Source organism: Ascochyta rabiei, chromosome 1, assembly GCF_004011695.2.
Source record: "Ascochyta rabiei chromosome 1, complete sequence".
NCBI classification, from domain to species: domain Eukaryota; kingdom Fungi; phylum Ascomycota; class Dothideomycetes; order Pleosporales; family Didymellaceae; genus Ascochyta; species Ascochyta rabiei.
The window spans coordinates 1234423-1260668 of record NC_082405.1 but is presented as its reverse complement, the minus strand read 5'-3'; the positions used below and the strand labels follow the sequence as shown (position 1 = coordinate 1260668).

General features: G+C 54.0%; 11 protein-coding genes across 11 annotated transcripts, besides 5 other annotated features; 7 read left to right on the top strand and 4 right to left on the bottom strand.

Annotated features, from left to right (window-relative positions):
- Positions 1–1286: 1286 nt before the first annotated feature.
- Positions 1287–1322: a tandem repeat.
- A 462-nt stretch (positions 1323–1784) lies between these two features.
- EKO05_0000371 (uncharacterized protein) lies at positions 1785–3587 on the bottom strand (the record flags this gene model as incomplete). Its single annotated transcript, XM_038936930.1, has 2 exons — positions 1785–3262; positions 3317–3587. 2 exons carry the CDS (start codon positions 3585–3587, stop codon positions 1785–1787), a joined length of 1749 nt encoding a protein of 582 aa, XP_038802915.1.
- Positions 3588–4093: 506 nt separating this feature from the next.
- Positions 4094–5545, top strand: EKO05_0000370 (uncharacterized protein; the record flags this gene model as incomplete). Its single annotated transcript, XM_038936488.1, has 5 exons — positions 4094–4151; positions 4208–4314; positions 4504–4676; positions 4730–5132; positions 5183–5545. 5 exons carry the CDS (start codon positions 4094–4096, stop codon positions 5543–5545), a joined length of 1104 nt encoding a protein of 367 aa, XP_038802914.1.
- Positions 5546–6085: 540 nt separating this feature from the next.
- Positions 6086–7752, top strand: EKO05_0000369 (Formamidase; the record flags this gene model as incomplete). Its single annotated transcript, XM_059635422.1, has 7 exons — positions 6086–6160; positions 6221–6239; positions 6290–6578; positions 6718–6796; positions 6846–7178; positions 7238–7493; positions 7562–7752. The coding sequence occupies 7 exons, from the start codon at positions 6086–6088 to the stop codon at positions 7750–7752; spliced, it is 1242 nt and encodes a 413-aa protein (XP_059491405.1).
- Positions 7753–8694: 942 nt separating this feature from the next.
- On the bottom strand, positions 8695–9638 carry EKO05_0000368 (Thioredoxin-dependent peroxiredoxin; the record flags this gene model as incomplete). The annotated part of the gene is made up of 5 exons (XM_038936778.1): positions 8695–8720; positions 8772–8937; positions 8993–9038; positions 9281–9398; positions 9455–9638. 5 exons carry the CDS (start codon positions 9636–9638, stop codon positions 8695–8697), a joined length of 540 nt encoding a protein of 179 aa, XP_038802912.1.
- A 137-nt stretch (positions 9639–9775) lies between these two features.
- Positions 9776–9810: a tandem repeat.
- A 902-nt stretch (positions 9811–10712) lies between these two features.
- On the top strand, positions 10713–12862 carry EKO05_0000367 (kinase-regulated stress-responsive transcription factor skn7; the record flags this gene model as incomplete). The annotated part of the gene is made up of 6 exons (XM_038936405.1): positions 10713–10763; positions 10817–10833; positions 10884–10956; positions 11009–11152; positions 11205–12101; positions 12152–12862. 6 exons carry the CDS (start codon positions 10713–10715, stop codon positions 12860–12862), a joined length of 1893 nt encoding a protein of 630 aa, XP_038802911.1.
- Positions 12863–13797: 935 nt separating this feature from the next.
- On the top strand, positions 13798–16074 carry EKO05_0000366 (translation initiation factor eIF-2B epsilon subunit, GEF; the record flags this gene model as incomplete). The annotated part of the gene is made up of 4 exons (XM_038936769.2): positions 13798–13875; positions 13922–13978; positions 14028–15336; positions 15389–16074. 4 exons carry the CDS (start codon positions 13798–13800, stop codon positions 16072–16074), a joined length of 2130 nt encoding a protein of 709 aa, XP_038802910.2.
- Positions 16021–16053: a tandem repeat.
- An 820-nt stretch (positions 16075–16894) lies between the features above and the next one.
- EKO05_0000365 (RBR-type E3 ubiquitin transferase) lies at positions 16895–18599 on the top strand (the record flags this gene model as incomplete). Its single annotated transcript, XM_059635421.1, has 4 exons — positions 16895–16976; positions 17040–17580; positions 17631–18517; positions 18568–18599. 4 exons carry the CDS (start codon positions 16895–16897, stop codon positions 18597–18599), a joined length of 1542 nt encoding a protein of 513 aa, XP_059491404.1.
- Positions 18600–18905: 306 nt separating this feature from the next.
- Positions 18906–18949: a tandem repeat.
- Positions 18950–19079: 130 nt separating this feature from the next.
- EKO05_0000364 (U3 small nucleolar ribonucleoprotein imp3) lies at positions 19080–19700 on the bottom strand (the record flags this gene model as incomplete). The annotated part of the gene is made up of 2 exons (XM_038936387.1): positions 19080–19182; positions 19234–19700. The coding sequence occupies 2 exons, from the start codon at positions 19698–19700 to the stop codon at positions 19080–19082; spliced, it is 570 nt and encodes a 189-aa protein (XP_038802909.1).
- Positions 19701–19709: 9 nt separating this feature from the next.
- Positions 19710–19743: a tandem repeat.
- Positions 19744–19974: 231 nt separating this feature from the next.
- On the top strand, positions 19975–21736 carry EKO05_0000363 (dCMP deaminase; the record flags this gene model as incomplete). Its single annotated transcript, XM_038936679.1, has 3 exons — positions 19975–20097; positions 20163–21599; positions 21647–21736. 3 exons carry the CDS (start codon positions 19975–19977, stop codon positions 21734–21736), a joined length of 1650 nt encoding a protein of 549 aa, XP_038802908.1.
- Positions 21737–21973: 237 nt separating this feature from the next.
- On the bottom strand, positions 21974–23131 carry EKO05_0000362 (18S rRNA (adenine(1779)-N(6)/adenine(1780)-N(6))-dimethyltransferase; the record flags this gene model as incomplete). The annotated part of the gene is made up of 1 exon (XM_038944680.1): positions 21974–23131. The coding sequence occupies one exon, from the start codon at positions 23129–23131 to the stop codon at positions 21974–21976; it is 1158 nt and encodes a 385-aa protein (XP_038802907.1).
- Positions 23132–23349: 218 nt separating this feature from the next.
- EKO05_0000361 (DNA-(apurinic or apyrimidinic site) lyase) lies at positions 23350–25509 on the top strand (the record flags this gene model as incomplete). Its single annotated transcript, XM_059635420.1, has 3 exons — positions 23350–24109; positions 24190–24226; positions 24408–25509. The coding sequence occupies 3 exons, from the start codon at positions 23350–23352 to the stop codon at positions 25507–25509; spliced, it is 1899 nt and encodes a 632-aa protein (XP_059491403.1).
- Positions 25510–26246: the final 737 nt, after the last annotated feature.

Here is a 26246-nt window from a genome sequence, read left to right as displayed (position 1 = left end):
GCCGGAAAAGTCATGCGTCGTAAGTCGTAATCTATCATGCGATCAGTCAGATCTTGCTTTGAAGGATACTTCATAGATACCTACGCGTAATTGTAGATTCCTCATTCTGACTTCAATCTTCTTCCAACAACACATCAAGACCGGGATTCATCCGTACTCGCGAGAACAGCTCTCCGCTCAGATAAGCGGATACCTGCTCATCGCACACTCGCTGCAAACACGCGTCTGATTCTTTCGCTCTCAGACTCCTCAGGGTCTCATGAGTGGGGCTGACCTTCCTCCTGAGTGGTCGTGTTGGTTTAGGTTCTGGCGAGGAAACAGGAGTGTACCACACGGTCGAAGGAGAGGAGCATGTAAGTGCGAGCGAGCGTCTTTGGGAGCATGGTGAGCTTGGCGCAGAGCTCAAGGGTGTCGATGCCGATGAGATTGAAGACGAGATGCTGCGTCGTGATGATCGGAGAGAGGTTGTCCGCGACGTGCTTGATGAGGAGATGGAGGATGTGTAGATCGGTGATGAAGGTTCCACGACTGCATAAGCGGCACGTGCTGAGGGCAGTACTGTCAGTCTGCTAAAGAGTGGCTTGGGCACCAGCTCAGTCTCGATGTTGAAGGCGCCGTAGTATGGTAACGGCGGAAGTGGTTTGTCGTAGTAGTAATTTGTCGGCGCCCGGCATACAGTTCTGATACCCATGCTCAAATCCCTAATGTCCATGAATCCCTATGCTCTTTTTGGACCCGGCTATGCAGCACTAGCAGTCGATCATATACTCGTGTTGATTGTGTAGCGTGTAAAACGATATCAAAGAAAGCTCAGGCAAACCTCTACGCATGGGTGCATCGTGGACTATTAAACAAAGAGGCGGGTAGCCTGCCACGCGACTTCCAACATGCAAACATGTCAGTGGGCCTCTTTGCTCACCGTGCAGCTGCTGGAAGTTCCAGGTGGAGTTGCGGGTCTGATTGGGCGCCATGATCAAGCTGGTTGTCAGGAAGGGAGGCTGGCTGCGAGGTAAGGTCTGCGTGGCTGGGACTAGTGCCCTGCGTCGTCATGCGCCGCTCATCAAGAGTCTGGGTCAAGTTGGAGAGCAACATCGACGAAATCCGTCCACATGGACGAACTGATAAATTCCGGCGATGTATGGTCGCCGTTCGGCGGTGAGGGGCTTATGGCTGCAGACGAGCGAGCGCTCTGTGGTGGTTCAGCTGCAGACCGCCCACCGGGTTGGAGCCGACGGGTCCTTCTCGAAAGCGTACGCACAATTGCTCACAGTCACATAGTAGCTTAGTCGCTACATCGCTACATCGCTACATCGCTACATCGCGAGAAATGGCGAAGATCCGCTCGGATGCTCGTCATGATCATGTAGCTTTGCTCTGCGGTCCGTCATAATCGTTCGAGTCCTGTTCAAGCGTCCATAGTGGGGCATATGCGTGCAAGAGAAAAGCGTACCACCGAAACGCTGAAGTAAACAGCTTGACCTATGAAATTGCTTGCGTCCTGGCCTAAAGTCACCGATGATGAGGCTGGCCTCTATACGATCTTCCAATCATCTACCAGAACATGCAGCAGGTCGCGACAATGTTACTTTGTATTGAATCAGAAATCCAGCCGTCTGTCAGGCATATCGATATATTACAACCATGTAACTTTCCGTAATCGTCAAAATCATACACATGCGACCAAGCCTTTCCGGATCATGTCGCCCAACCATGTAAATGCTGACAGAAAAACTGCAAAACGCCTGGTATTGTCCGTGTGGTATGCAAGTGGTCATGTGTAAGGGTCAGTCCAACTCACAAGGGTACCCTGTCCTGCGTGAGACCGGCTCCCCCAAGTTGCTGAGAGGAATTCCGAAGTCGTCTTCTTCCCATTCGTCCTCGTCGCCACTGGACTCCCATGAGCCAGGTATGCTCTTGGTACGTCGAACACGGTAAGTAGAAAAGCCGAAGCCATTAGAGATGCTCGCTGCTATGCGCAGCATAAGCGACACGAGATGTTGTGGGGGACCAAGAACAATCTCGCAAGTCTTGCGGACTAGAGCGGTCGTAAACTTTTGGTGTGGCTTGTGCTTGGTGGGGAAACACAAGTTCTGCGGTTGTGGCATTGGAGAAACGGCTCGCCGTGGAGAAGCACCCGTGAGCTTCCTCATGCGAATCATATGCGGCGGTGTAGGTACATCTAGCGATGGAAGCTCAAGACTATCTTCATCGGAGTCGCTCACAAGCGGAGGGGTATGGGGTGCAGATGAGGGGCGTACATCGATCGACGGTGTTGTCATCGGTAGAAGTGGTACAACAGGTGTCACAGGAACAGACTTGTCGACGTAGTCTGCGGACGTAGCTCGAACGGTAAGCTCCGAGACACCACGACGGTGTCTAGCCCTTCCTCTTGTATCGTCTTGCTTCAGTGGAGTGTCCACCCATGGGTTAAGGATATCAGCTTCAGCGTCCACGAATGGAGGTGAGGGACTGCGCCGAGCCGCGCTCAGGGAGTAGAAGGAGTCTGCGCTCGATAGAAGGCTAGCAGCATCCGTGGACGTCTTACGTTCTAATGCTGCCCGCTTGACGTTGCTCTTGTTCTCTGTTTCCTCTTTTGTTGTCTCAGGGATGCAGCCCATCGACGAAGCTGTTGATGCTGATCTGTTTCTTATAGTAGATATCGGTGCAGTAACCGAACGTGGGCTCTGGAACAGTTGTGCGCGCTCGGCAACCGACAGCCTTCGTACTACTTTGGGTGGCGGCGTGTTCTCGAAGACAGTTTCAGGGGTCTCAGGAACGGGAACGTCGCTCGTATCAGTGTGGATGCTTGATCGGTCGTCCTCTTCATACGAAGACGTATTAGCCGAATCGGAACCTTCGAGCACCGGTGTAGAAGGTCGTAGCCCGTCCTCGGGCATCCATGTCTTATCGAAAGTCCACTTCTTTGCCTTTTGTGTAGGTCTCCTCGTTGGCCGTTCCCGTGGTGGAGTTTTTGGGCGTTCGGGCAGCTTGACCTTGAAGTTTCGTGCAAACGGGCACTGCGTTTTTTCATACTGCAAGACCTGGCCGAGGACCGATTTGATCTGTGAGACCTTCTCCTTGTCTTCCTCGGTCTCGAATGGTAGTTCCATACGGTAGTAGGAGTCTTGCCTGATCCTTAGTACGAATACTGACTGCCCATCCACACACCAACATTGCGATCGAGGGAAGATGGTGTGCAGTAGATTGCCGGAATTAAGGAAGGACACATTGGATGCTGTCACGCGATAGATGCGCAGAACTCCTGTAGATTATTTGTTAATCAAGTAGACACTTCAGGCGATATGATGCCACGTACCGACAGCAAGTGTGCGCTCAGTGGGCGTCCTCCATGCAATGCCGACTTGATCGCTGACAGCCAGGGCGGCGGCAGCGGCAGCTGTGAAGGAGACGATCCTCGAATGCGGACAGACGACCAGCGTCTCTATGCCGTCCGCACTGTTTGTCGAAGCCGGCGATGGTACTGGGCTACTCCTCAACCGAGCAGGGACTGTGAAAGAGCGACGTGCATTGTGCAGTGGGGGCGGCGCGTGTTCTGCCGTTCTCGAGGGAGCCACTGGGGAGGACATGGTAAGTGGCTCATGCAGGCATTTCGAATTTCGGCGGGTCGTGCTACGCGTTGCTCGCCAGTTGCGAGTGCGGTGCCGTTCGTTGTACGTGTCGTACTGTCGTGTTCTTCTGCGTTGGCCGTCGAGTCGTAAGCAGGCTGAGACCTGGCGTGCCCGTTGAACACTTGGCGCGAGTTGCGAGTTTCACGGGATCCACGGCGCTTCAGATGTCAATCACAAGCGTCAGAAATTACGGGCTCCACACGGGCGATCACCGTTGGGTTAGCTCTTTGTAGCTGTAAATGCTAATAAACAACGCACTCGAGGTTTCTACGTCAACAGTCGAAATGCAGGCCAGTCCGCTTAGTATGCGCGCGGACCCTGAAATGCACTGCGTCCACGGAAGGGCGCGGGTACGTCATTGCGTCGTTCTCCACCATTTCGCATGCTGTGCGCCCTTACCACAGCACAACGAGTTTGCTGCCTTACAAGCAACATCAGCTCGCTGAGATCTCATCTCAGGGAACATGTCCAACTTCGACCCTAATGCCATCTTGCGTGGCGCCCAGTTGACGCTTGTTGGAGGTACCGACCGTTCGCAAGCATGTAGTTTGCTGGCAAATATTGACATGTGCTTGCAGTCAACCGTGCCCTCCAAAACCCAGGGCTCTTCACGTCAAGCCATTACCGCCAAGCAGCCCTCGCCGTAGCTGCTGGAGTCGCCATCAGGATCCTCGTGTCCGTACCTGTATGTCTGCTCCTCTTCTTCAGCCCCGCGTCTTGAGAACCTAGATGGACACCGCAATCGCCAAGAGTTTACCAACGAAGTGGCATGTGAGCTCCACAAGGCATTGCTCTGGAAACTACACCCAACGCAACTTTAGTTTAGCCTGTCTTCGGTCTGCCTTCACCCAGGAACAGTTACTGACAGGGCTAGGTCGTCGGTGTCAGAGTACTGTTATGGATCATCTCACTCTTCGTCGACATGAACCACGTCACCTGGGACGAAAGCATCGTGGACGGACTGCACTTCCTTGAGCATACAGTTCTCCAAGTGCCCTTCTTTCTCATGACCATGATGCGCTACGTCACGCCCACTCTGGATCGAATGTACGTAACGGCCCGGTGTGCATTATGATTTGTGGCACTGACCATTGCATCAGGTTCATGGACTCCCTCCAGTGGGTCGACCACACCTACGTACAGAAACACAAGTCCGAAGACCCGCACAACCTTCGCGCCATGTATGCCCAGAATCTGGAACAATACCCCACCCACGCACCGAGAGATCCGAACGAGAAGAAGAAGTCCATCAAGGACACAGTCATCCTGCTGGCTGTCAAGCAAGGCCGAAAGGCCGGCATATCGCTGGCTGTGTTGGCACTATCATACGTTCCTTATGTGGGAAAGTTCGTGCTGCCTGCTGCCAGTTTCTACACCTTCAACAAGGCTGTAGGACCTCAGCCTGCAGTTGCCATCTTTGCCGGTTCTCTGTTGTTGCCGCGCAGGTATCTGGTCACGTTTCTACAGGCATATTTCTCTTCTCGTACGCTCATGCGTGAATTGGTACGTTCACGCCCTATGCACACCTTAGCGGCTCTAACAATCTATTATAGCTTGAGCCATACTTCGCACGCGTCCGTTACAACAAGGAACAGAAACAGCTGTGGTTCAAGGACCGGGCAGGCGTACTTTTCGGGTTCGGACTTGGCTTCTACGTCTTCGTCAAGATCCCTCTTGTTGGTGTCCTGATTTATGGCCTGGCCGAAGCATCTACAGCCTACTTGATCACCAAGATCACCGAGCCCCCTCTACCACCGAGTGAGGCTGAGAAGTTCAAGGAAGACTCGCTTCGCTGGAAGAACAAGCACGAATTTCTGGAGTTGCCGTGGCAGCACATGGATGCACACAACATCAACATGCACAAGCCTGGCTTCAAGTCGGACGTTCGACAAACCCCCCGGAAGACTTTCAGCTAGGCAAGCTACATTAGCTGGACAGGAACCTGTCGGGTGCAGAAAGCGCGCTATGATGGACGACAAAACATGTACCTAATGATAGGTGCAAGGTGACCAGCTGCTGTACTGTGTGCTAGCTATCGAATCGTTAGGGTCGTAGCATGATGATGGCATACGAGGTGGAACGGTGTGGCTTGACCCCGCCGACCCCACTGCGGGGCAAGCTCCTCTCCCAAAACGGTAGCTCTGTACAGATGCTGTATCCGAAGATACGTAAACACCTTCCTATCAGCTATCGCTAAGCTTATCAAGCTCCTTGTACATTTAAGAGCCGGGCTCTGGTTCGGGCGCTTGTCTCCTCGGACGGATGCTGCAGTAGATCTGGATGAGATAGCAATTGATCTCTTTGGGTTGGGTTGATGTACCCCGCGTCTGCTGTTATAACCGTGATGCTCCCTCGCTTCTCGTGAACGTCATTCTTGGCTTCCCTTCTCTGTCCCACGCCAATCGAACTTTTGTCGGGCTCATAGACGTTCACCTGCGCTTTCGCATATCTCAAAAATGGGCAAAGAAGGCCTCAGATACGCCGCGAAGGTCGACCTCGACACACCAGCAGCCGATCAAAAAGTCCTTCATGTATGCTCCTGAAATACCAAGTGTCATCCTCCTAAATTCGACATACTGACACTCGTCCAGAACCGTTGGCACCCCGACAGTAATCCTCGCATTCCTCACATCACCCATTCTCGCACTGACACAGCCCAGTTCCCTCGGTCGGCACCATCAAGAACAACGAAGTCGTCAAGATCGAATGCGTAGACTGGACGGGCGGGCAGATTGGCAATAACGACTCGGCCGACGATATCCGCGACGTCGATCTGACCAAGATCCACTACCTGACGGGTCCTTTTGATATCGAGACAGCGGAGCCGGGCGATGTTCTGGTGCTGGAGATTCAGGATGTGCAACCGCTTGAAGAGCAGCCATGGGGGTTTACAGGGATATTTGCGAAGGACAATGGGGGTGGGTTCTTGGATGAGATTTACCCTGAACCGTAAGTTCTCTTCTTTTCTTCTTTGCGTTTCGAGTGAGTGCAAGATTGGGTGTCGGTATCATCGGGTCTCTTCGCTTTGTCTGCGCCAAAGACTGTCTCCAGCGTGACTATCTTCTCAGCGCACTAACCTCAATCTCAGGGCAAAAGCCATCTGGGACTTCGAAGGCATATTCTGCTCCTCCCGCCATATCCCTGGCGTCCGCTTCGCCGGCTTAATCGTACGTCTCCCCCAGCCAAATCTAACAACACACCTGCTCACGAGTCCAGCACCCCGGCATCCTCGGCTGCGCGCCCTCCGCCGATGTCCTCGCCCTCTGGAACAAGCGCGAAGGCGAGCTGATCGAAGCCTGCGCACATACGCACGACCGCATTGTCGCCCAGCCACCGCAGCCCAAGAACGCGCACGCCGGGTCTGCTGATGCAGATCTGAAAGAAAAAGTTGGGCGCGAAGGCGCTCGTACGATCCCCGGTCGTCCTGAACATGGCGGTAACTGCGACATCAAGAACTTGTCGCGTGGGTCCAAGGTGTTCCTCCCGGTACACGTCAAGGGCGCAAAGTTTAGTGTTGGCGATCTGCATTTCTCGCAGGGCGATGGGCAAGTGGATAAGCTCCGAGGTACCGCTCTCCTTGGTCAGTGGCTGACGGCAACAACAGCGAGATCTCGTTCTGTGGCGCGATCGAGATGGCGGGTGTCATCACGATCAAGTTCTCGGTCATGAAGGGCGGCGTAAAGCAGCTGGACATGAAGAGCCCCATCTACATCCCGGGACCCGTGGAGCCGCAATTTGGGCCGGGCAGATACATCTATTTCGAGGGATTCTCGGTCGATGAGCATGGGAAACAGCATTATCTCGATGCGACGGTTGCGTATCGACAAACATGTTTGCGAGTAATTGAGTATCTGAGGCGGTTTGGTAAGTTTGATATTCTCCTTCTCTCTCTCTCACAACGACGTTGTTCTGATGCCTAACAATCAACGCAGGCTACAGTGACTACCAGATCTACCTCTTGCTATCTTGTGCTCCAGTCCAGGGTCATATTGCAGGTATCGTCGACATTCCTAACGCATGTACCACCATTGGTCTTCCAGTGGACATATTCGACTTCGATATCTCGCCGCATCTTCCAGCCGAGAAGAAGGACCTGGGAAGCTGCGCGTTCGCGGGCAAGTAGGACAAGGACGCAGGAAAGGCAAACTGTTGTGGTTGCTGATAGTCGAATTGAAATTAATGACCTTATCGGACTGGAATCTACGCTGAAGAACAAGTTCTTTGACACTGGATGTCGATGATATGCTGCTCTTATAGGGAGGACCAGAGCACATCACGATTGGCCAAATCTGTTGATGTCGCCCATTGCTGCTGTCAGGCCTTGGTAGTGTACTAGTGACTCGCATCGCATTTCCTAGGTTATCCTTCATCTGTAAGTCACCATAGGAAAACAACTGAGGAGCGAGAGAAAGAAAGATCCCAAGTACCCTTACATAGATTTAGTCTAGCAATAATACTGTGCGTTTCCGACTGTGAAGAGCGGAACTCTAGTGCAGAGTGCGTAGAATTGTGTATCATCGGCGCAATTATGGTTAAACATTTCCGTTCATCGTAGTTCTCATGTCGCAGAAAGAAGGGGTGTAGCAGCTAGCAGCCCCCGGCTTCTGAAGCAAAGCATGGAGGTCTTTGACTAGTTCTAAAAAATTATTAATAGTGTGCGAAGAGGGCAGTAATTTTACCAAGCAAACAGTTTAACAGGCCTAACTTGACTGGTTGTTTGAATCAAAGAGTTCGACTGTCTGTAGTCCGTTTTCCTTGCAAGATACGAGGTCTCGTCGTGGCATCTCAATTTGACGATTAGTTTGCGCGGTGACGGTGTACAGCAGTAGAGTAAGAGGATGATCACCGAGACTTAAAATCGTTGTGGATGCAGTTGCTCAAAGCAAACTCTTGAGTTTAAAGGTACTTCGTCTCGTCTTAGCTGTCTCTTTGACTCGTCTTTGACAAAGGCTCAACATCTGTCTAATCTCGGTGCTACGTTGTCAGGATCTACGGACGATCGTACTCTCCATACTCATGAACCTGAGAAGAATCGATTTGAGCCAGGGTAGTTTCGTATTCTTGATCACAAGACCTTGTCTGCTGCGGAAACTGTTTCCTGGTCAGTAAGAGCTTCAGGAGAGAAAAGGGCAGCACACGTACCATTCAGTCCGGTGTTGTCCGACTCGACGTGCGCCTCCTTCACAGCGCCATCTTCAATGACGAGGGCGTAACGCTTGGAGCGGTCGCCACCAAAGATGGAGGCGGCATCGAAGGAAAGATCAAGACCCTTGGTGAAAGCCAAACTGGGGTCTGCAAGGAAACGAATCTGAAGACGTAAGTACAGCCAAGAAACAGACTACAGGATCACCGGGTTATCTTACGCCGCTTGAGCCTGAAGGATCCAATGTTTTGCCCCACGCCTTCATTCTATGTGAAGTCAGTAACAAGCCTTATCTTCTAGTTTGCGAAGCGACAGTAACACGAACGACGGGACATGTGCCAGTGAGGTTGCACGACAAGGGCCATGGTAAGGTCTCATGCTACATGTGCTGGTCACGTTTGCATCGAACTGAGGACAACGGGCGGCACTTCGATCCGAGACAGTCTCAGCAGTCGAGGGAGCGGTGAGTCGAACTGCACAAAAGGAGCAATTGCTCGAGCGCACTCACACGAAGCTGTCGTTGACAGAAACCACGAAAACCTTTCCAGCGTCTTTGAGTTTGGCTGAGTTGATGTATCCAGGGATGTGGTTTTCAGAACAAGCTGGTGAGTATGCCGCTGGGACTCCTGTAGACAAGGCATGGTCAGTGGAAGCCATTGTGTAATTGCTGCTCATAGATTACCAATGATGAGACCTTTGCCGGTCCTCAGCTCGTCGGCAATGTTGACCTTGTTGCCCGGCGAGTTCTCCATGAGTTCGACATTGGGCAGCTTGTCACCGACTTTGACCAAGACGGGCGCCGATGCGTGGAAAAGACGGCGACCAGCGACTGGGCGCGCTAGAAGCAATTGACGAGCGGCGAACATGATGTCTCAGATGGTAGCTTGATTACTGAAGTATGGTACGAGGTGTCGATGTAGTTGGTAGCTTGTCACAGGACACGCAGGATTGGCCGAAGCGTCTCAGAGCTGGGCCACATCTTCTCAGTTAGTACAATTGGTCCAAGCTCAAAGCTCTAAGCTCTAAGCTCTTAGCTCTTTAGGCAAGGGTACCGGCTGCTCTTGCCTTGCCCAGCCCAGTTGCACAGCGAGTTGGACGCGTGCGACTGGGTTGCGGCGACGACGCAGTGGGTCAAGCGAGCTTCAAGAGGGTACCCTGCAAAGCTGATGCAGGCTGCCTTCTAGCGGCGATGTTCGAGCATTGCTTTTTGATGTTGATCGGCGCTCGCTGAATCGTCATAGCCCAAGCCAAGCTCGGATTCACCCACGGTACCGTGCCGTGCTCGCGCCGCCGATACGAAAGAACAACCACCATATCCGCCACTATGATGGAGTGCCCAACGATCCTTTAGGCCAACGCCCGGCAGCGTGGGACGGGAGTAAAGTGCGCTGCGCAGACAGAGGTGCACGCGATGGCGTGTTTCCCACCCGTCTCTTGTGAGCTGTGCTAGACGCTGCGAAAGCATCCTGGTCAATACTGCTCTCGGCGCGCTAGCGGCACTGGGGGCGCGCATTCCTGTTTAGCACAGCTAGTGTTTCCTAGTGTCAAAGAGCCCGCTCTGAGATGCCACGAGCGCTGCCCGTCAGTTCTTTTACACTCAAAGGCCCAGATCACCCATCGACCTTCTGTTCCCCATCGCCTAACTGCAGGCTGCCCATGCTGCGGCATTACGACATCAGCACGCCCGTTTCACACCCCCGGCCATCGATACATTCCTATACTTAACGTGAGCGTCGCGCCGCCCACATCATCGCGCTCGCCTCGCGCATCTGCAGCCACCGTGATACAGAGGCACAGGGGAGGTAATTGCCCCAAGCCTCAACGCGCAGGTGCTTCGCGCTCGACAAGAGGAGGGAGCGGTCCTTTCGAACACTTTGCGCCATCGATAGCCTCGTTTGTAGTGTCCAGAGAGAAACCTTTCGCGCGCATCACCAGCCACCATGGATTCTAACTCTGCCGGAGGCTCTGGCTCGAGCAACTCGAGTGACTTTGTACGTTTGCAATCGCGGACCCTGGGTGCGCATGACGCTAATACATTCCGTAGGTTCGTAAACTGTACAAGTATGTTGAATCAAATGTGCACCCACAACGGACACTAACCCGCGCGCAAGGATGCTGGAAAACCCCAGCGATGAAAGCGTAGTCAGGTGGGGAAATGATGGCGATAGTTTTGTCGTGCTGGAAGTACGTTGTCGCGGTTTGCTGTACTCGAGCGGAGTGACTGACAACCGCGTAGAACGAGAAATTCACGAAGCATATTCTTCCAAAACACTTCAAGCACAGCAACTTCGCCAGTTTCGTCCGTCAGTTGAACAAGTACGATTTCCACAAAGTGCGACACAACAACGAGGAGAACGGGCAGTCGCAGTATGGCCCTGGTGTACGTCCACCTCCACCGGCTCTGAAAGCTACCTCGGGCTAATCCTCTGTAGGCGTGGGAGTTCAAGCACCCTGACTTCAAGATGAACAACAAAGACGCGCTCGACAACATTCGGAGGAAGGCACCAGCTCCACGCAAGCCCAACCAGGCGAACTCTGACGATATTGGCATGCCTTCGCAGCAAATGGACATGGTCAGCGGACAGTTGATGGCAACACAGGCGCAACTGCACACTTTGGAACAACGCTACAACGAGCTTAGCATCCACCACTCGATGCTGCTACAGGAAGTCATCGGCCTGCAGAAGACCGTTGTCAATCATGAGCATGTCATGCAGAATGTGATGACGTTCTTGCACGGTATAGACTCACAACAGCGCAGGAATAGCAAGCTGCTGTTCGCACAGAACGGCGCGCCAGCACCAGGCGGCAATGCTGAGCCCCCGACGCAAGCTAACGATGATGACCACCCAGCATCGCCGTTACAACACGCCTCAAAGCTCCTGAGCGAGACTAACGCCGATGTCATGCTGAACCCAAGGAACCTGGAACACATGAACGAGATCACTATGAGGATGAACGGCACGTTGACAACACCACCCCCAGATGTGCTGCGTGCTGGCACCAGACCTACTAGCCGTGGACCACCCTCAGCCACTTCGACGGGCTCTATGCGCCTCGAAAACCTCGACAACCTTGTCTATCCCGTCGGCCAGAACAATGGAATTGACCCAATGTATAGTGAGCACATCAACAATATCCCATATGCAATGCCACCTAAAGCGCCAGAAGCTGGAGAGACCAAGCCTGTGGAGGTCAGGAAGAAAGGTCAATTCGCGGACCCTGGTTGGATCCGCCCGCCGCAGATTCTGTTGGTCGAGGATGACCCTACCTGTCGCCGTATCGGAAGCAAATTCCTATATGCTTTCCATTGTGCCATCGATAGTGCCGTACGTCTATTTTCACGTTGCACCCGTATCACCCAGCTAACGCAACCTAGCTCGATGGACTTGAAGCTGTCAACAAGATGAACGCTGGATCCAAATACGACCTAGTGCTTATGGATATCATTATGCCAAACCTCGACGGTGTTTCTGCCTGCCATCTGATACGACAATTCGATACTACGCCCATAATTGCCATGACATCGAACATCAGAAGCGATGACATCTCCATGTACTTCCAGCATGGTATGAATGATGTGTTACCGAAGCCGTTCACGAAAGAGGGTTTGCTTCACATGCTTGAGAAGCATCTTGTGCACCTAAAGAAGCCATCGCCGCACGGCGACGCAATGCCGGCACCACAACCAGTACAGGTGGCTCGGCAGCTCATTTTGAAGGAAGAAGACTCACCCGCAAAGTCGCCGGCGACTGTTAGCAACTGGAACTCACCGAGCCAGCTACCTGGAGTTTCTCCTGTTGGAAGCAACATGACTGATGAGTACGCCCAAGGCTTACAAGTCCAGGCTCCACATCATCCTGGGGCCTATGGTGTTAATACTATGCAACCACCCATGGGCTATAATACATCGCCTCAGATTGCCCTCCAAGCTAGACAACAGCAGCAGCAGCTACCTCCGGCTGGCCATCGAAGACAGATATCGGACATATCCGGAGGGGACGATATGAACAATCCGGCAAAGCGACAACAAATGTACCCACCACAGATGCCGCCGCAAATTAATCCAATGCAGCCGAGACCACGATGAGCTATAGAGCGAGTTATAAACTTCGTTGAAAGCGCCTTTTCTTCCTTCCCTTTTTTGGACCCGTGGCTGGTTCGTGGCCGTCTCTCGCGCGAAGTGCTCCCTGGCGAGCGGACAAGTCCCATAGAAATGTACATAAGAGACGGTGGTAGAGAAGGATGCATCCGGTCCCGAACGCTCTAAAAGTTGGAACGCGTTCCAACGGCGTAGAGGTTTGGAAGGATCTTCGCGGGACGGTTTTAATTTCCGGTAGAAAGGAGTTGATAGCCTGGGTCGTATCTGACCAACACCCCGAGGGCAATTTATAGGTGTTTTGGTAGGGAGCAGAGGATTTAGGATAGGGGATGTAACTCACACCATACCACAATCAAGCATCTATGAAAGTTACCATTAGCTCTTGAATCGTCCTGCTAGGTTTTGCTGCTCACTCCCATCTCACAATACCAAATTTCATGAATGAGTCGACTCTAATCGAACAAGCGTTGGAGCCAGCAACCATTCGCCAACAAGCCTCACATCTATACGTGTTCTTCAGACCCTGTACAGCATGCCAAACATAAATGCGAAGTCGACAGGGATTGCGGCGCGCCGTCGAGAACTGTCGTTACAATAAGCATTGCAGGCAGTGTTCTAGATCTCTCACACGCCCACCCTCGCGGAAACATGGGCACAGACGCGCCTCGAACTGCGGGAAGGCGCAACATGAACCCCACAGAACGCTTAGACATATCGGTCAAGCTCCTGCTCCCGGCGTTTTACGCGACCCTTGCGCGATATGAGTCAGCGTCTGTTCCGCGGGTTTGGTGGTTCGCTTTCGTGCAAGACGTGAAGCTTTTTAGTTATCGATAACTGCGGGGCGTGACTCTACTAGCTTTTTGCCCACATCACGACGACGCACCCCTAGACAAACCTGCGCAATATAACCTGCACAACTGGGAATGCCGCCGAAAGCAAAAAAAGGTCAGGACAAGGGCAAGGCGGGCGAAGAGGAGCGCGAGGACCCTCTCCAGGCTGTGGTATGTCCCAAGGTGCACACGAGTGTTTACAACACTAACCACGTAGATTCTCGCTGATCCCTTCGAAACACGTTTCAGTCCTTTCACACTGGAACGCCCAAGAGTCAGGGCACCCACTTCCCGTACCGAGTGCCGTACTGACAAGCACATAGTGTCTGTTACCGCTCGCGAACACCCCACTCATCGAATACACCTTCGAGTTCCTCGCCAATGCCGGCGTTGAGGAGATCTTTGTGTATTGCGGTGCTCACAGGCGACAAGTCGAGGAGTATATCAATCGATCGAAATGGTCTGCGCCATCCTCCCCTTTCTCTAGGCTGGAACTTATCCAATCAACATCACACTCGATAGGTGACGCGATGCGAGATCTCGACAGCAGGAATTTGTTAGTTGGCGACTTCCTCTTGGTTTACGGAGATGTTGTCAGTAACCTTCCGCTGGAGGGTGCTTTGGCTGCGCACAGGGCGAGGAGGGTCAAGGACAAGAACGCCATCATGACCATGGTACTGCGCGAGGCAGGGACAACGCACAGAACGAAAGCTCGAGGGACAAGCCCGGTCTTCGTGATCGACCCTGAGAAGGATAGGTGCCTCCATTTCGAGCAGATGCCCAACCGGGACCAGTCGCATTTCCTCTCGATCGATCCTGAACTATTGTCCGACCACCAAGAAATCGAGATACGACAAGATCTCATCGACTGCGGAATCGACATCTGCACTCCGGACGTACTTGCGTTATGGAGTGACAACTTTGATTTCCAGGCCCCAAGGAAAGGCTTCCTACACAGCGTTCTCAAAGACTACGAGCTTAACGGCAAGACCTTCCACACACACATCACCTCTGATCATTATGCGGCACGAGTTCGAAATCTTCACGCATACGATTCGGTCAGCAAAGACATTGTGTCGCGCTGGGCGTACCCACTTTGCCCCGATAGCAACCTTGTACAGGGACAGTCATATAGGCTAGGAAAGGGCAAAATCTACAAAGAAGAGGGTGTAATCCTAGCGCGGGACTGCGTTATCAACTCAAAGACAGTTATAGGACGAGGGACCAGTATCGGAGACGGCAGCGTTATCACCAACAGCATAATAGGACGACATTGCCAGATTGGCCGGAACGTAAAGATTGATGGTGCATACCTGTGGGATCATGCGAGTGTTGGCGATGGAAGCGTCGTGCACAAATCGGTCATTGCGAACGAGGCTTCCATTGGGCGAAAGTGCACAATTGAGGAGGGCGCGCTCATTTCGTACGGTGTGGCTATTGGCGAAGGCATGACTATCCGTGGGGAGCACAGGATCACACGCGCGAAGCGAAGAAGAGAAAGTGATGAAGAACTTGTCAGGGGCAGTCCAGACCTCGGGGTGGTCGGCAAAGGCGGAGATGGCTTTGAATTCCACGATTCAGACGAGGAGGATGAGGATGAGGTCGTCGACAGTCTCATCCCCTCGGGCTCAAGTAAGTCCTGCCTGTGACAGCAAAGATTCAGTTCGCCAGCTAATAAGCACAGTGTACAATCTTGCGAACCTATCTCAAGAATCCATATCGACACTCAACTCGGACTCGGAAGCAGACGACTACGAGATAAGGCATGATCGATCGGCAACAAGCAGCTTCCTTTCCATCAATTCTCAGGACAGCCAGCATGCCGCGAACTTCGACCACGACGCTTCTGCTAGTATATACGACTCGTTGGTTGAGGGCCACGAGTCTGCCAACATTCAGCTCGAGCTCACAGCTCTCCGTATGAGCACAAACGCCTCAGACCACCAAGTTCGACGCGCCGTTGCAACCTCGTTCGTGAAGCGCATCCACCAGCTCACCAAGTCCGGCGAGACTATCAAAAACGCTGTCGCCCAGGTCTTTGGGCAGCACGAGGAGCTCATCAACCGCGCTATCTTCGACAAGAACCAAACAGACAAGGCAGATCAAGTCGACCTCATGCTGTTGCTCCAGGCAGATCTGAGCCACAAGGAGGGCGGCGATGCTATCCTCCTAAGTGTGGCAACAAAGTTGGTTGAACTGGACTCGGTTGAGGAAGAGGGCATGATACAATGGTGGGAGGACGAGAAGAGCACCGAGAACGACGAGATGAAGAAGGTCAGAGAGAAGACCAAGTCTTTGATCGACTTCTTGCAGCAGGAGAGCGAGAGCGAAAGCGAAGATGACAGCGAGGAAGATGAGGATTCAGAGTAAAGTGATAGGCTGCCTACAAGCTCTATACAAGCTCTATACTGCACAATTCTGAACATACCGTAAACACTCAAAACTCTGTCATCATACTTGTCTTTGCGCTTCTCACAACAGAACACCACTGATGCCGTCTCGCGTAAGGTAGCTTCAAGGCGTTCTAACTCTGAAACCGATTCAAACCGGCATGTGCAAGTGAATTTGAGGCATGCGACAGCAACTTGTGACCGTGAAAACCTGCCCCTGCAGCTACTCACGATGCGCCATCGAGAGCCTGCATTTTCTGGGACACTTCCGAAGGCAGCCGTTCCCTCACAGACATTTCCGTCTCTGCATTTGAACAAAGCTTGCAATCAAGGCCGCCACCGTGACTGTGCAAAGGCAACTGCGGCGAACTAATTTCACCGCCGCCTTCGCCGCTTCCGAATCCAGTGGTCTGTGCCCAATCGCGCCCAGGGTGCCCGCTTCCATCCCCCCAACTACGCCTCTCGAACCATCCACTGAGTCTTGTGACTGTGCAAACCGCTGACCAATATTCTGAGGACTGTCCTTCGTTTTCAGTAGTTCGGCTACCTCCACGGCGCCACCTCGTGTCCATACTCAAGCGCTTATCGTCGCCAGCTCATAGTCCGGCAGCCTGGTTCCGTCATCAGGCGGAACGGGCTCCTACTACACCACGACGCCGCCCACCACCCACAAGCGGAAGGCTTCTGGGGCAGACATCCAGCTTAGCCCTTCCGAAGAGCCTCGCAAAAGGACTTTTAAGTCTCCAGAACCACCTACCATCGATCTGCCAGCGACACCTGACACAAACGCCTCCGGCAACATGGATTCCGACGATGACTTCAACAGCTCCATGAGCGGGGAGGATTTCGAGGACCAGGACAGCGATATGGATATCGAAGACGGTATGACCTCGCTTTGCCTTACCCGAGCAAGCGTTCGAACGATGTACTGACCAACGGTCGTAGACTCCGACTTTGACATGGACCAGGACGATGTGGGGTTTGAAACGCAGGACAAGGACATCAAGCCTACGAAACAGGCTCACGAGGTCGACTTCAAGGTCTTTGACCCCGCACAAATTCAGGCGCAGCAAGACAAGCAGATCGATGAGCTCTCGAGCATACTTATGCAGCCACCGGAGGCTTCCGCAATTCTTCTACGATATATGCGGTGGAACAAGGAACGTCTGATCGAACAATACATGGAGAAGACAGAGGAGGTACTCGAGAGCGCAGGGCTAGGGCAGGACGCTGAGAGTAACCCGCCCAAGCTACAAAGGATCCAGGGCTTTTGCTGTGACATCTGCTGTGACGACAGCCCCGACATGGATACATTCGCAATGAAGTGCGGGCACCGATTTTGCGCAGACTGCTACAGGCAGTATCTTGCGACCAAGATCCAGGACGAGGGCGAGGCTGCCAGGATACGATGCCCGGGTGAGGGCTGTACCCGGATTGTTGATTCCAAGTCGCTGGATCTTCTTGTTGCAGCAGACCTTCGTGGCAGGTAAACAAAAAGGTCTCCCGAGAGCTTACACCAAATACTGATGTTTCCAGATACCACGTACTCATCACTCGAACGTACGTCGACGACAAAGAGAACCTCAAGTGGTGCCCGGCGCCCGATTGCAAATACGCTGTGCAGTGCGGTGTGAAGAGCAAGGAACTCAATAAGGTGGTGCCAACTGTTCACTGCGACTGCGGGCACCTGTTCTGCTTCGGATGCACATTAGCCGACCACCAGCCCGCGCCATGCTCGTTAGTGAAGAAGTGGTTGAAGAAATGCGAGGACGACAGCGAAACCGCAAACTGGATATCAGCCAACACAAAAGAATGCCCAAGATGCGTCTCGACTATAGAAAAGAACGGAGGCTGTAACCACATGACATGCAGAAAGTGTCGACACGAATTCTGCTGGATGTGTATGGGTGTGTGGTCAGAGCACGGCACCAGCTGGTACAACTGCAATCGCTTTGAGGAGAAGAGCGGCTCCGATGCCAGGGACGCGCAAGCTAAGAGCAGACAATCGCTCGAGCGATACCTCCACTACTACAACCGATACGCCAACCATGAACAGTCCGCGAAACTTGACAAGGACATCTACCTCAAGACGGAGAAGAAGATGCAGCAATTGCAAAACTCGACGGGCATGTCGTGGATTGAAGTCCAATTCCTTGACCAAGCGTCGCAGGCGCTTCAGCAGTGCCGCCAGGTCCTCAAGTGGACGTACGCTTTCGCGTACTACCTGGCGCGAAACAATCTTACCGAGATCTTTGAGGACAACCAGAAGGATCTTGAAATGGCTGTCGAGAACCTCAGTGAGATGTTTGAGAAACCGATCGATCAATTGCAGGGACTGAAAGTTGAGATGATGGACAAGACATCCTATTGCACCAAGCGACGCATCATCCTGCTCAACGACACAGCTGAGAACCTCAAGCAAGGCATGTACAATACTACGAGAGACATTCAGTACTCTACTGACAACGGCTAGGCAATTGGGAATTTATTGTATCCCTCACATGAGCGATGTCCTCGGCACTTGTGCATGACGGAAGCTGCATGCCGGCTCGATAACAGTCATGAACATGTCGGTGCTGTGTCCGCACTCGGAGGACTTGAAACCACCTTGGACAGTGGCGCGATGAGTTGGAGGGCATATCCATTGCATTTTTTAGGTAGGGAGTATTGGGAAGGCATAGTGGCACTGCCTGGCGTTGTAACTGGCGTCAACCATTAGCGAACATGCATGCTTGAGGACAAGGCAAAGCAACGAAACAATTATCATTCAGGGGTTGACGATTCTGTTGGCTTGGGCGTGATGTTAAACACTCTTCTTTTTCTTTTCTTTTTCTCTTTTCTCTTTTCTTTTTTCTGAACATTGTGAAGAGAAGATGGGAATTGGATATCGTAAATTCCGTCCAACCAAAACGCCGTAAATGCCATGGAGCCGTCCAACGCCGTGTTCTACAAGCCATGCGCCGCACTGTTTTGAATCGAGATTCTTTACAAGGCCTCGAGCTCGAAGTCGTCGAGCTTGTCGCGGTACTTCATGATGTTGCGCTTGATCTTGGACGAGTCGACCCAGGTGACAAAGTCCTCCATGTTCCTGCGATCGTTAGTGATGGTTCTTAAGCGCATCCTCTCTGGAGCGTCTTACCTCGTGACGAGATAGGCCGGGTCTGTGATGACGGTGGTCCCGACCCTGACGTGGCCCTGCTCGATCATCTTGATGGCGCTGGTGAGGTGCTCGCTCATGCGCAGACGGGCCATGACGACGGGCAGGCGGCGCCGTGCAAAGGCGCTGACGGTGACCTTGTGCTCGATGTCGCTCAGCTTGCCGCGGCCGCCGCCACCGGTGCCCAGGATGCCCATGTCGAACAGCTTCTCGAGCAGCAGGTTCTCCTGCTTGCGGCGGAAGGGGTCGGCTGGGTCGAGGTTTGCGATGCGGTGGGCGAGCTGGCGTAGCGAGCCGCATAGCTGGTTGTATTTGCGGTAATCGTCGCGGCCCTGGATGGCGTAGCGGCGCATGACGAGCGTCTCGCGGTGGTCGTTGTCCGACTTGTACGTGTTGAAGTCGACCTTGCGCAGGAGCTTCTGCTCGTGGTGCTTGAGTTTGCGTGTCATCTTGGGAGCGGTGGTGGTGGTGGTGGTGGTGCTGCTGCTGCTGCGATGTTCAGATTTCGAGGCTCGAGGCTCGAGGCTGTTGCCGCGGACATCAAAAAGTTCGAGCCGGGATGCGCGCTAGCGCTAGCGCAGCCGTCCGTCATCAGCGTGCCCCTCCCGACGGCGGCGGGGCCTGAGTGTACGGGTCGAAAAAGATCAAGAGTCAAGAGCCGCCACGACTGCTTGACGGCCTCTCCCCGTCCTCTGCAACCACCAACCCCCCGCCGCCCACACAATGCCGACCGTCCACCTCCTCGACTACGTCGCGGGCAACGTCCGCTCGCTCGTCAATGCCATTGAGAAGGTTGGCTACACGGTCGAGTGGGTCAAGTCGCCCGCCGACGTGCCCGCCGCCCATGTACGACGCCCCTCCCAGCTGCGCAACACGCCAATTGACCTGTGCTGATGCAGATGCCGCCCTAGAAACTCATCATCCCCGGCGTCGGCCACTTCGGCCACTGCCTGAGCCAGCTCGAGCAGGCCGGCTACGTCGAGCCCATCCGCACCCACATCCGCTCTGGCAAGCCGTTCATGGGCATCTGCGTGGGCCTGCAGGCGCTGTTCGAGGGCTCCGAAGAGGATCCCAACGTCCAGGGCCTTGGCGTCATCCCCTCGAAGCTGCGCAAGTTCAACGACGCCGACAAGAGCGTGCCGCACATTGGCTGGAACAGCGCCAACACGTCGCGCTCCGGCGAGGCCACCGACGAGTCACTGTTTGGACTGCGGCCGACGTCCAAGTACTACTACGTCCACTCGTACGCCGCGCCCTACGAAGAAGGCAAGCTGGAGAAGGACGGCTGGCAGGTTGCGACCGCCCGCTACGGCGACGAGGAGTTCATCGGCGCAGTAGCCAAGGACAACATCATGGCGACGCAGTTCCACCCGGAGAAGAGCGGCGCCGCCGGCCTGCGCGTCCTCAAGGCCTTCCTGGAGGGCAAGCGGTCGCAGAAGCTGCCAGAGACGCCCTCCGCAGCCGAGACCAAGGAAGGCCTGACACGGCGCGTCATCGCCTGTCTCGATGTTCGCACAAACGACCAGGGCGACCTAGTCGTCACAAAGGGCGATCAGTACGACGTGCGGGAAAAGGACGGCAACGCCGGCGTGCGCAACCTGGGCAAGCCAGTCGATATGGCCAAGAAGTACTACGAGCAGGGCGCCGACGAGGTCACCTTCCTCAACATCACCTCCTTCCGCAACTGCCCCGTCGCCGACACCCCCATGCTCGAGATCCTGCGCCGCACGAGCGAGACCGTTTTCGTGCCCCTGACAATAGGCGGCGGTATTCGTGACACCGTCGACACAGACGGGTCCAAGATCTCGGCCCTCGACATCGCAACCATGTACTTCAAGTCGGGCGCCGACAAGGTCAGCATCGGCTCCGACGCCGTCACCGCCGCAGAAGAGTACTACGCCCGCGGCAAGAAGCTCGCGGGCAACACGGCCATTGAGTCCATCTCCTCCGCCTACGGCAACCAGGCCGTTGTCATCAGCGTCGACCCCAAGCGCGTCTACGTCTCCTCGCCCGACGCAACACAGCACCACACCGTCAAGACAGCCACACCAGGGCCCAACGGCGAGGCGTACTGCTGGTACCAATGCACCATCAAGGGTGGACGAGAGGGCCGCGACGTGGATGTCCGGCAGCTCGTCCAGGCGGTCGAGGCCATGGGCGCCGGCGAGATCCTACTCAACTGCATCGACAAGGACGGGAGCAACAGCGGCTTCGACCTCGAGCTGATCAACGACGTCAAGAATGCCATCAAAATCCCAGTCATTGCGAGCAGCGGTGCCGGGAATCCAGGCCACTTCGACGACGTGTTTGCCAAGACCAAGACCGATGCTGCCCTAGGCGCCGGCATGGTGAGTGAACATTCGTGCAATCAAGTAAACATGGCTAACAAGAATAGTTCCACCGTGGCGAGTACACAGTCAAGGACGTCAAGGACCATCTACGAGAGAAAGGGCAGGTGGTGCGGCCCTTTGAGGCAGAGATATAGAGGGGTGTTTGAACCTGTAGAAGAAAAGACAGTCGAACTTGTAGATTTAGAAAGGCCGTATAATAGATGCGACGTCCCAAGCAACGCCATGCTTTTTGGTATACCCCAACGCCAACCAACATGCCCGTGCTTGATGAAGAGCCCACGTTCTGTCATTACAAAAGACACAAAATCAACAGAAAACGCCCTGCAAATGCTCTCCCGCTTCTTCTCTCCACAACCATGCCAAACCCCAGCCTAGCTGAAATGAATCCCCTCCTGATTAAAGGCATACAGCAAGCGCAGGAAATCCCCCTCCTCGCACAACCGCGGCCGCTTATCCGCCAGCTGCGTCTCCTCCTCGAGCACCTTGCGCACCTTCTCACGCACCAGCTCGCTCACACGTCCCTTTTTCTTGCGGTGCATGCCCTTTTCGTGCTGCGCGCGCGACTCGGCTGCCAGCTGCTTGAAGAAATCGGGCAGCTCGTCGTCCGGGTCGTCCGGGTCGGAGAAGCCTTTGAAGTCGTCGTTGGTGTCCACGTCCATTGTTTCGGCGGGCTCGGTGGTGGAGAGCTCCTCGTCGGCGGCTAGCGGTGTGTCATCGAGGGGAATGTCGTTTTGTGCGCAGAAGAGGCGGTAGTTTTGCGTGAGCAGCTCGAGGACGGCTGTCGTGCCGAGGAATGCGGCGCGCAGAGTGCGGTTCTTGCGCACGAAGGCGATGCGCAGCAGGCCGTCCCACTCGTCGTAGGCAATCTGCGGGCGTGGGTTCTTGGGCTCGATGCGCACCACGTTGGACTCGACCAGTGGCGGCGGGTTGAAGTTGTTGCGTCCGACTTTCATTATGTGCGATACTTTCGACCACATCTGTACGTTTACCGAAAGTCGCGAGTACAGCTTCTCCCCGGGCTTGGCGAATAGTCGCATGGCGAACTCGCGCTGAAACATGAGGATGCAGCTGCGCGGTGGGTGTGGCAGGCTTAGCAGCTTGAAGACGAGCGGCGACGAGATCTGGTAAGGCGTGTTGGATATGCACACGTCGAAGCGGGGGAGTTCGGTTTTGATGACATCGCCCAGCATGACCTTGAGGCGCTTCCCCTCGGCGGTGCCTTGAACACGCTTCGTCAGTTCGGCAGCCATTCGAGGATCCATTTCCACAGCCGTCACGGCTTTCGCTGCCTTCAGGATCAGCACCGTCAAGTTTCCTGTTCCCGGTCCAACTTCCAGCACGTGGTCTGATTGCTTCAGGTGCGCTTTTTGCACGATTGCGCTCGCGACACCTGGGTTCTTGAGGATATGCTGTCCGAGGTCCTTGTCCATCTTGAAGATCGAGTGTGCGGCTGCTTGCTTCGCCGACGGCTTCGAGTAGGGCGTGCTATCGCCAGCGCCTGAGGCGCGCTTTCGCTTGTCTTTTGGCATCGTGGAGAGTCTGGTGCGTGTGAGCGGCGAAAAGAAGTCGAGCGTTGGGCGTGGTGTTGTGTTGGTGGGATGGAGATAATTTTGTTATCGATAAGAGATTGTTCAAGGGTTCGCGCGAAGAGGTGCACGTGCTTTCGCGGATGCTTGACGCGTGACGTTTGGCCGAATCGCGAATGAACTACATCGATTTGCAGGGAAATTTAAAATCTTTCATCTGTATGAAGCTTGTTTCGTCTCGTGATCATGTGTTGTTGAAGTCTTTCCTATACCGCTCCTTACTTGCTTCTACGCACCTCCACGCTCCTGAATTGGATTTGTCGTATCGAGTACGCGCTGAGCTACGTTCACTTGCTCATCGCAACTACTACCAAAGTTCTCGTAAAGTCTTAGCTAAAGCGCAAAATCCAATCGGCACTCCTACAGTAGCTTATTGTTCAGCTCGATTGCTCCAATTGCAGCTCCCGCTCAACTCGAGTTTGGCTCTCACCTCGTCACGGCGACACTCTCACCTTCACTCTTCCGTCGCCTCGATTTGCTCTCAAGTGCCACGCCTCTATATAAACCACTGCGCCCGTCTTCGACCGAACACCGCGACTGCATCGCTACACATCTCCACCACATCTCCCGCCCAAGCGTCTCCACCACGCGCAAGCACAATGGCAAGGAAAGCCGCAGAAGCTTCGGACTCGTCCCTGTCACCCGCGCCTGAGGATATCTCAGCCCAACTTGAGACTAAAGCCACAGTCAAGGCTGCGACTAACGGCAAGAAGAGAAAGGCAGAGACTACCGTCAAGACCACCAATAACACGAAGCGCAGCAAGAGGGCCCCAGCAGATGAAATCAAAGAAGAGGCAGTTGAAACACCAGCCAAGAAGAAAGTCACCCGCGCAAAGAAGAGCAAGGAGCCTGTCCTGCCACTCGAAGAGCGCACTATGGATTCCAAACTGCGTATCGGCGCTCACGTCAGTGTCGCTGGAGGTTAGTCATGCCCAAATTCAACTGCCTAAAATGCGAGACAAAGACCACAGACTAACGCGGCCCGGCCGATCGTAAATTAGGTGTGCATAATGCCATACCGAATCTCTTGCATATTGGGTATGTACCACCTATATCTGATTTTCATATTGCAGAAATTGTCGATCCAATCTTGACCTCAGAGTCTAGAGATCTTCAGCACATAGTTGGTCGCTGTCTGATTCAAGACAGCATCCATGATCCTGAGACCTTCGAAAACCTTTTCGTCATCAAACCTTTCAAGCACGGCTAACATCCCCAGTGCGAACGCGTTCGCCATGTTCATGAAGAACCAACGCAAGTGGGACAACCCAGACATGGATCCCGAACACGCCGCCCTTTTCATCAACGGGTGCCAGGACCACAATATCGAGGTGGGAGATTGCTGCCTCCCGCACGGCTCTTACCTCGTCAATCTCGCTCACCCCGATCCTGAGCGCAAAAAGCAAGCCTATGATTGCTTCCAAAACGACCTCGTCCGCTGCGAGAAGCTTGGCATCAAGCTCTACAACTTCCACCCGGGCAATGCCAACGCCACAACGCGCGAGGAAGGCATCAAACTCATCGCCGAGAACCTAAACCGTGCCCATACCGACCCCGCCACAGGCTCTGTCATCACAGTCCTCGAAACCATGGCTTCTCTCGGCAACACCATCGGCGGTACCTTTGAGGACATCGCCGCCATCATCTCGCACGTGGAGAAAAAGGACCGCGTAGGCGTGTGTCTAGATACTTGCCACGTTTTTGCCGCTGGCTACGACCTGCGGACGCCAAACACGTACGCCGAAGTGATGAAGAAATTCGACGAAGTCATAGGCTTGAAGTATCTGATGGCTCTTCACGTCAACGACAGCAAAGCCCCACTTGCCAGCTACCGCGACCTCCACGCACGCATTGGCACTGGCTACCTGGGGCTGCGCGCCTTCCACAACCTAGTCAACGATACACGTCTGCATGGCTTGCCCATGGTGCTGGAAACGCCTGTTGACAGCGTCGATGGAAACGGGAAGAAATTTGAGGATAAGAGTATCTGGGCGCGTGAGATCAAGATGTTGGAGAAGTTGGTAGGCATGGATGTCGAGACCGACGAGTTCAAAGATCTGGAGAAGAGTCTGCATGAGCAGGGCAACGGGGAGCGGGAGCGGATTGGTGACCAGGTTGAGAAGAAGAAGGTCAAGGATGCGAAGCCCAAGGCTGTGAGGAAGAAGAAGGCCGAGGGAGATGAGGAAGTTGAGGACGCTGAAGACGTAAAGCCAAAAAAATCTGCGCCGAAGAAGGCTGCGCCGAAGAAGGCTGCGCCGAAGAGAAAGGCTGCTGCTGCGAAGAAGGTCGAGAGCGAGGAGGATAATGACGACGACGAATAGTGGAAAGACTCTCTCAACAAGTCAACTGGCTTCTTGAAAATTCATTCATACGTGGAGCGAGCTGACCAAGTCCCAAGACTACATCGATCTTCAACTACAATACCAATTTACAATGCATCCCAAAACCAAGTATCCAGGCCTCAGCCACTACACCCCAGCGCCCTCGCGGCCCATGCATTAACTGTGGCCGCGGGAGACCCCATTCATCTCATTCGCGCTCAAATCCGTACGCGTGACAAGCCTCGGACGTCATTCAGCAGGCGGCTATGCTACACACATGTCTCATTACCAACGTCTGAGCAACACTCAGTACAGTAATGACAAAAGCAGATATTCCCCTTCTCTCTACGCTCTGCAACAACCTAGACATAGCTGTACTGGCTCAATCAACTTGTACCCCTATTTTCCGGGACTTGCAGTGAGTGCGGTGCTCCACTCCGCGCCTCGCCACGCCACAAGCCATAAATTGGGAAGGTTGCTGCTTGCTTGCTCTGGCTGTTGGGATCAACCACGCTTGATGACTATAAGCGTCACTGTAGGCAGCATTATCGTACGACGAGAGGACGGTAATTGGAATGGAGTGGCTTGAACAACACCAAGAGATGCGCATACCGCCTCGTTGTCGAACGTGGCGAGTATTCGAAATTTGGAAAGTACGCCGGCACGATCTACGTGGGATTTGCGGCCTGTGATGTTCTAACGGTGAGATTTGCTTGTTGTACAGATGCTGTAGGATC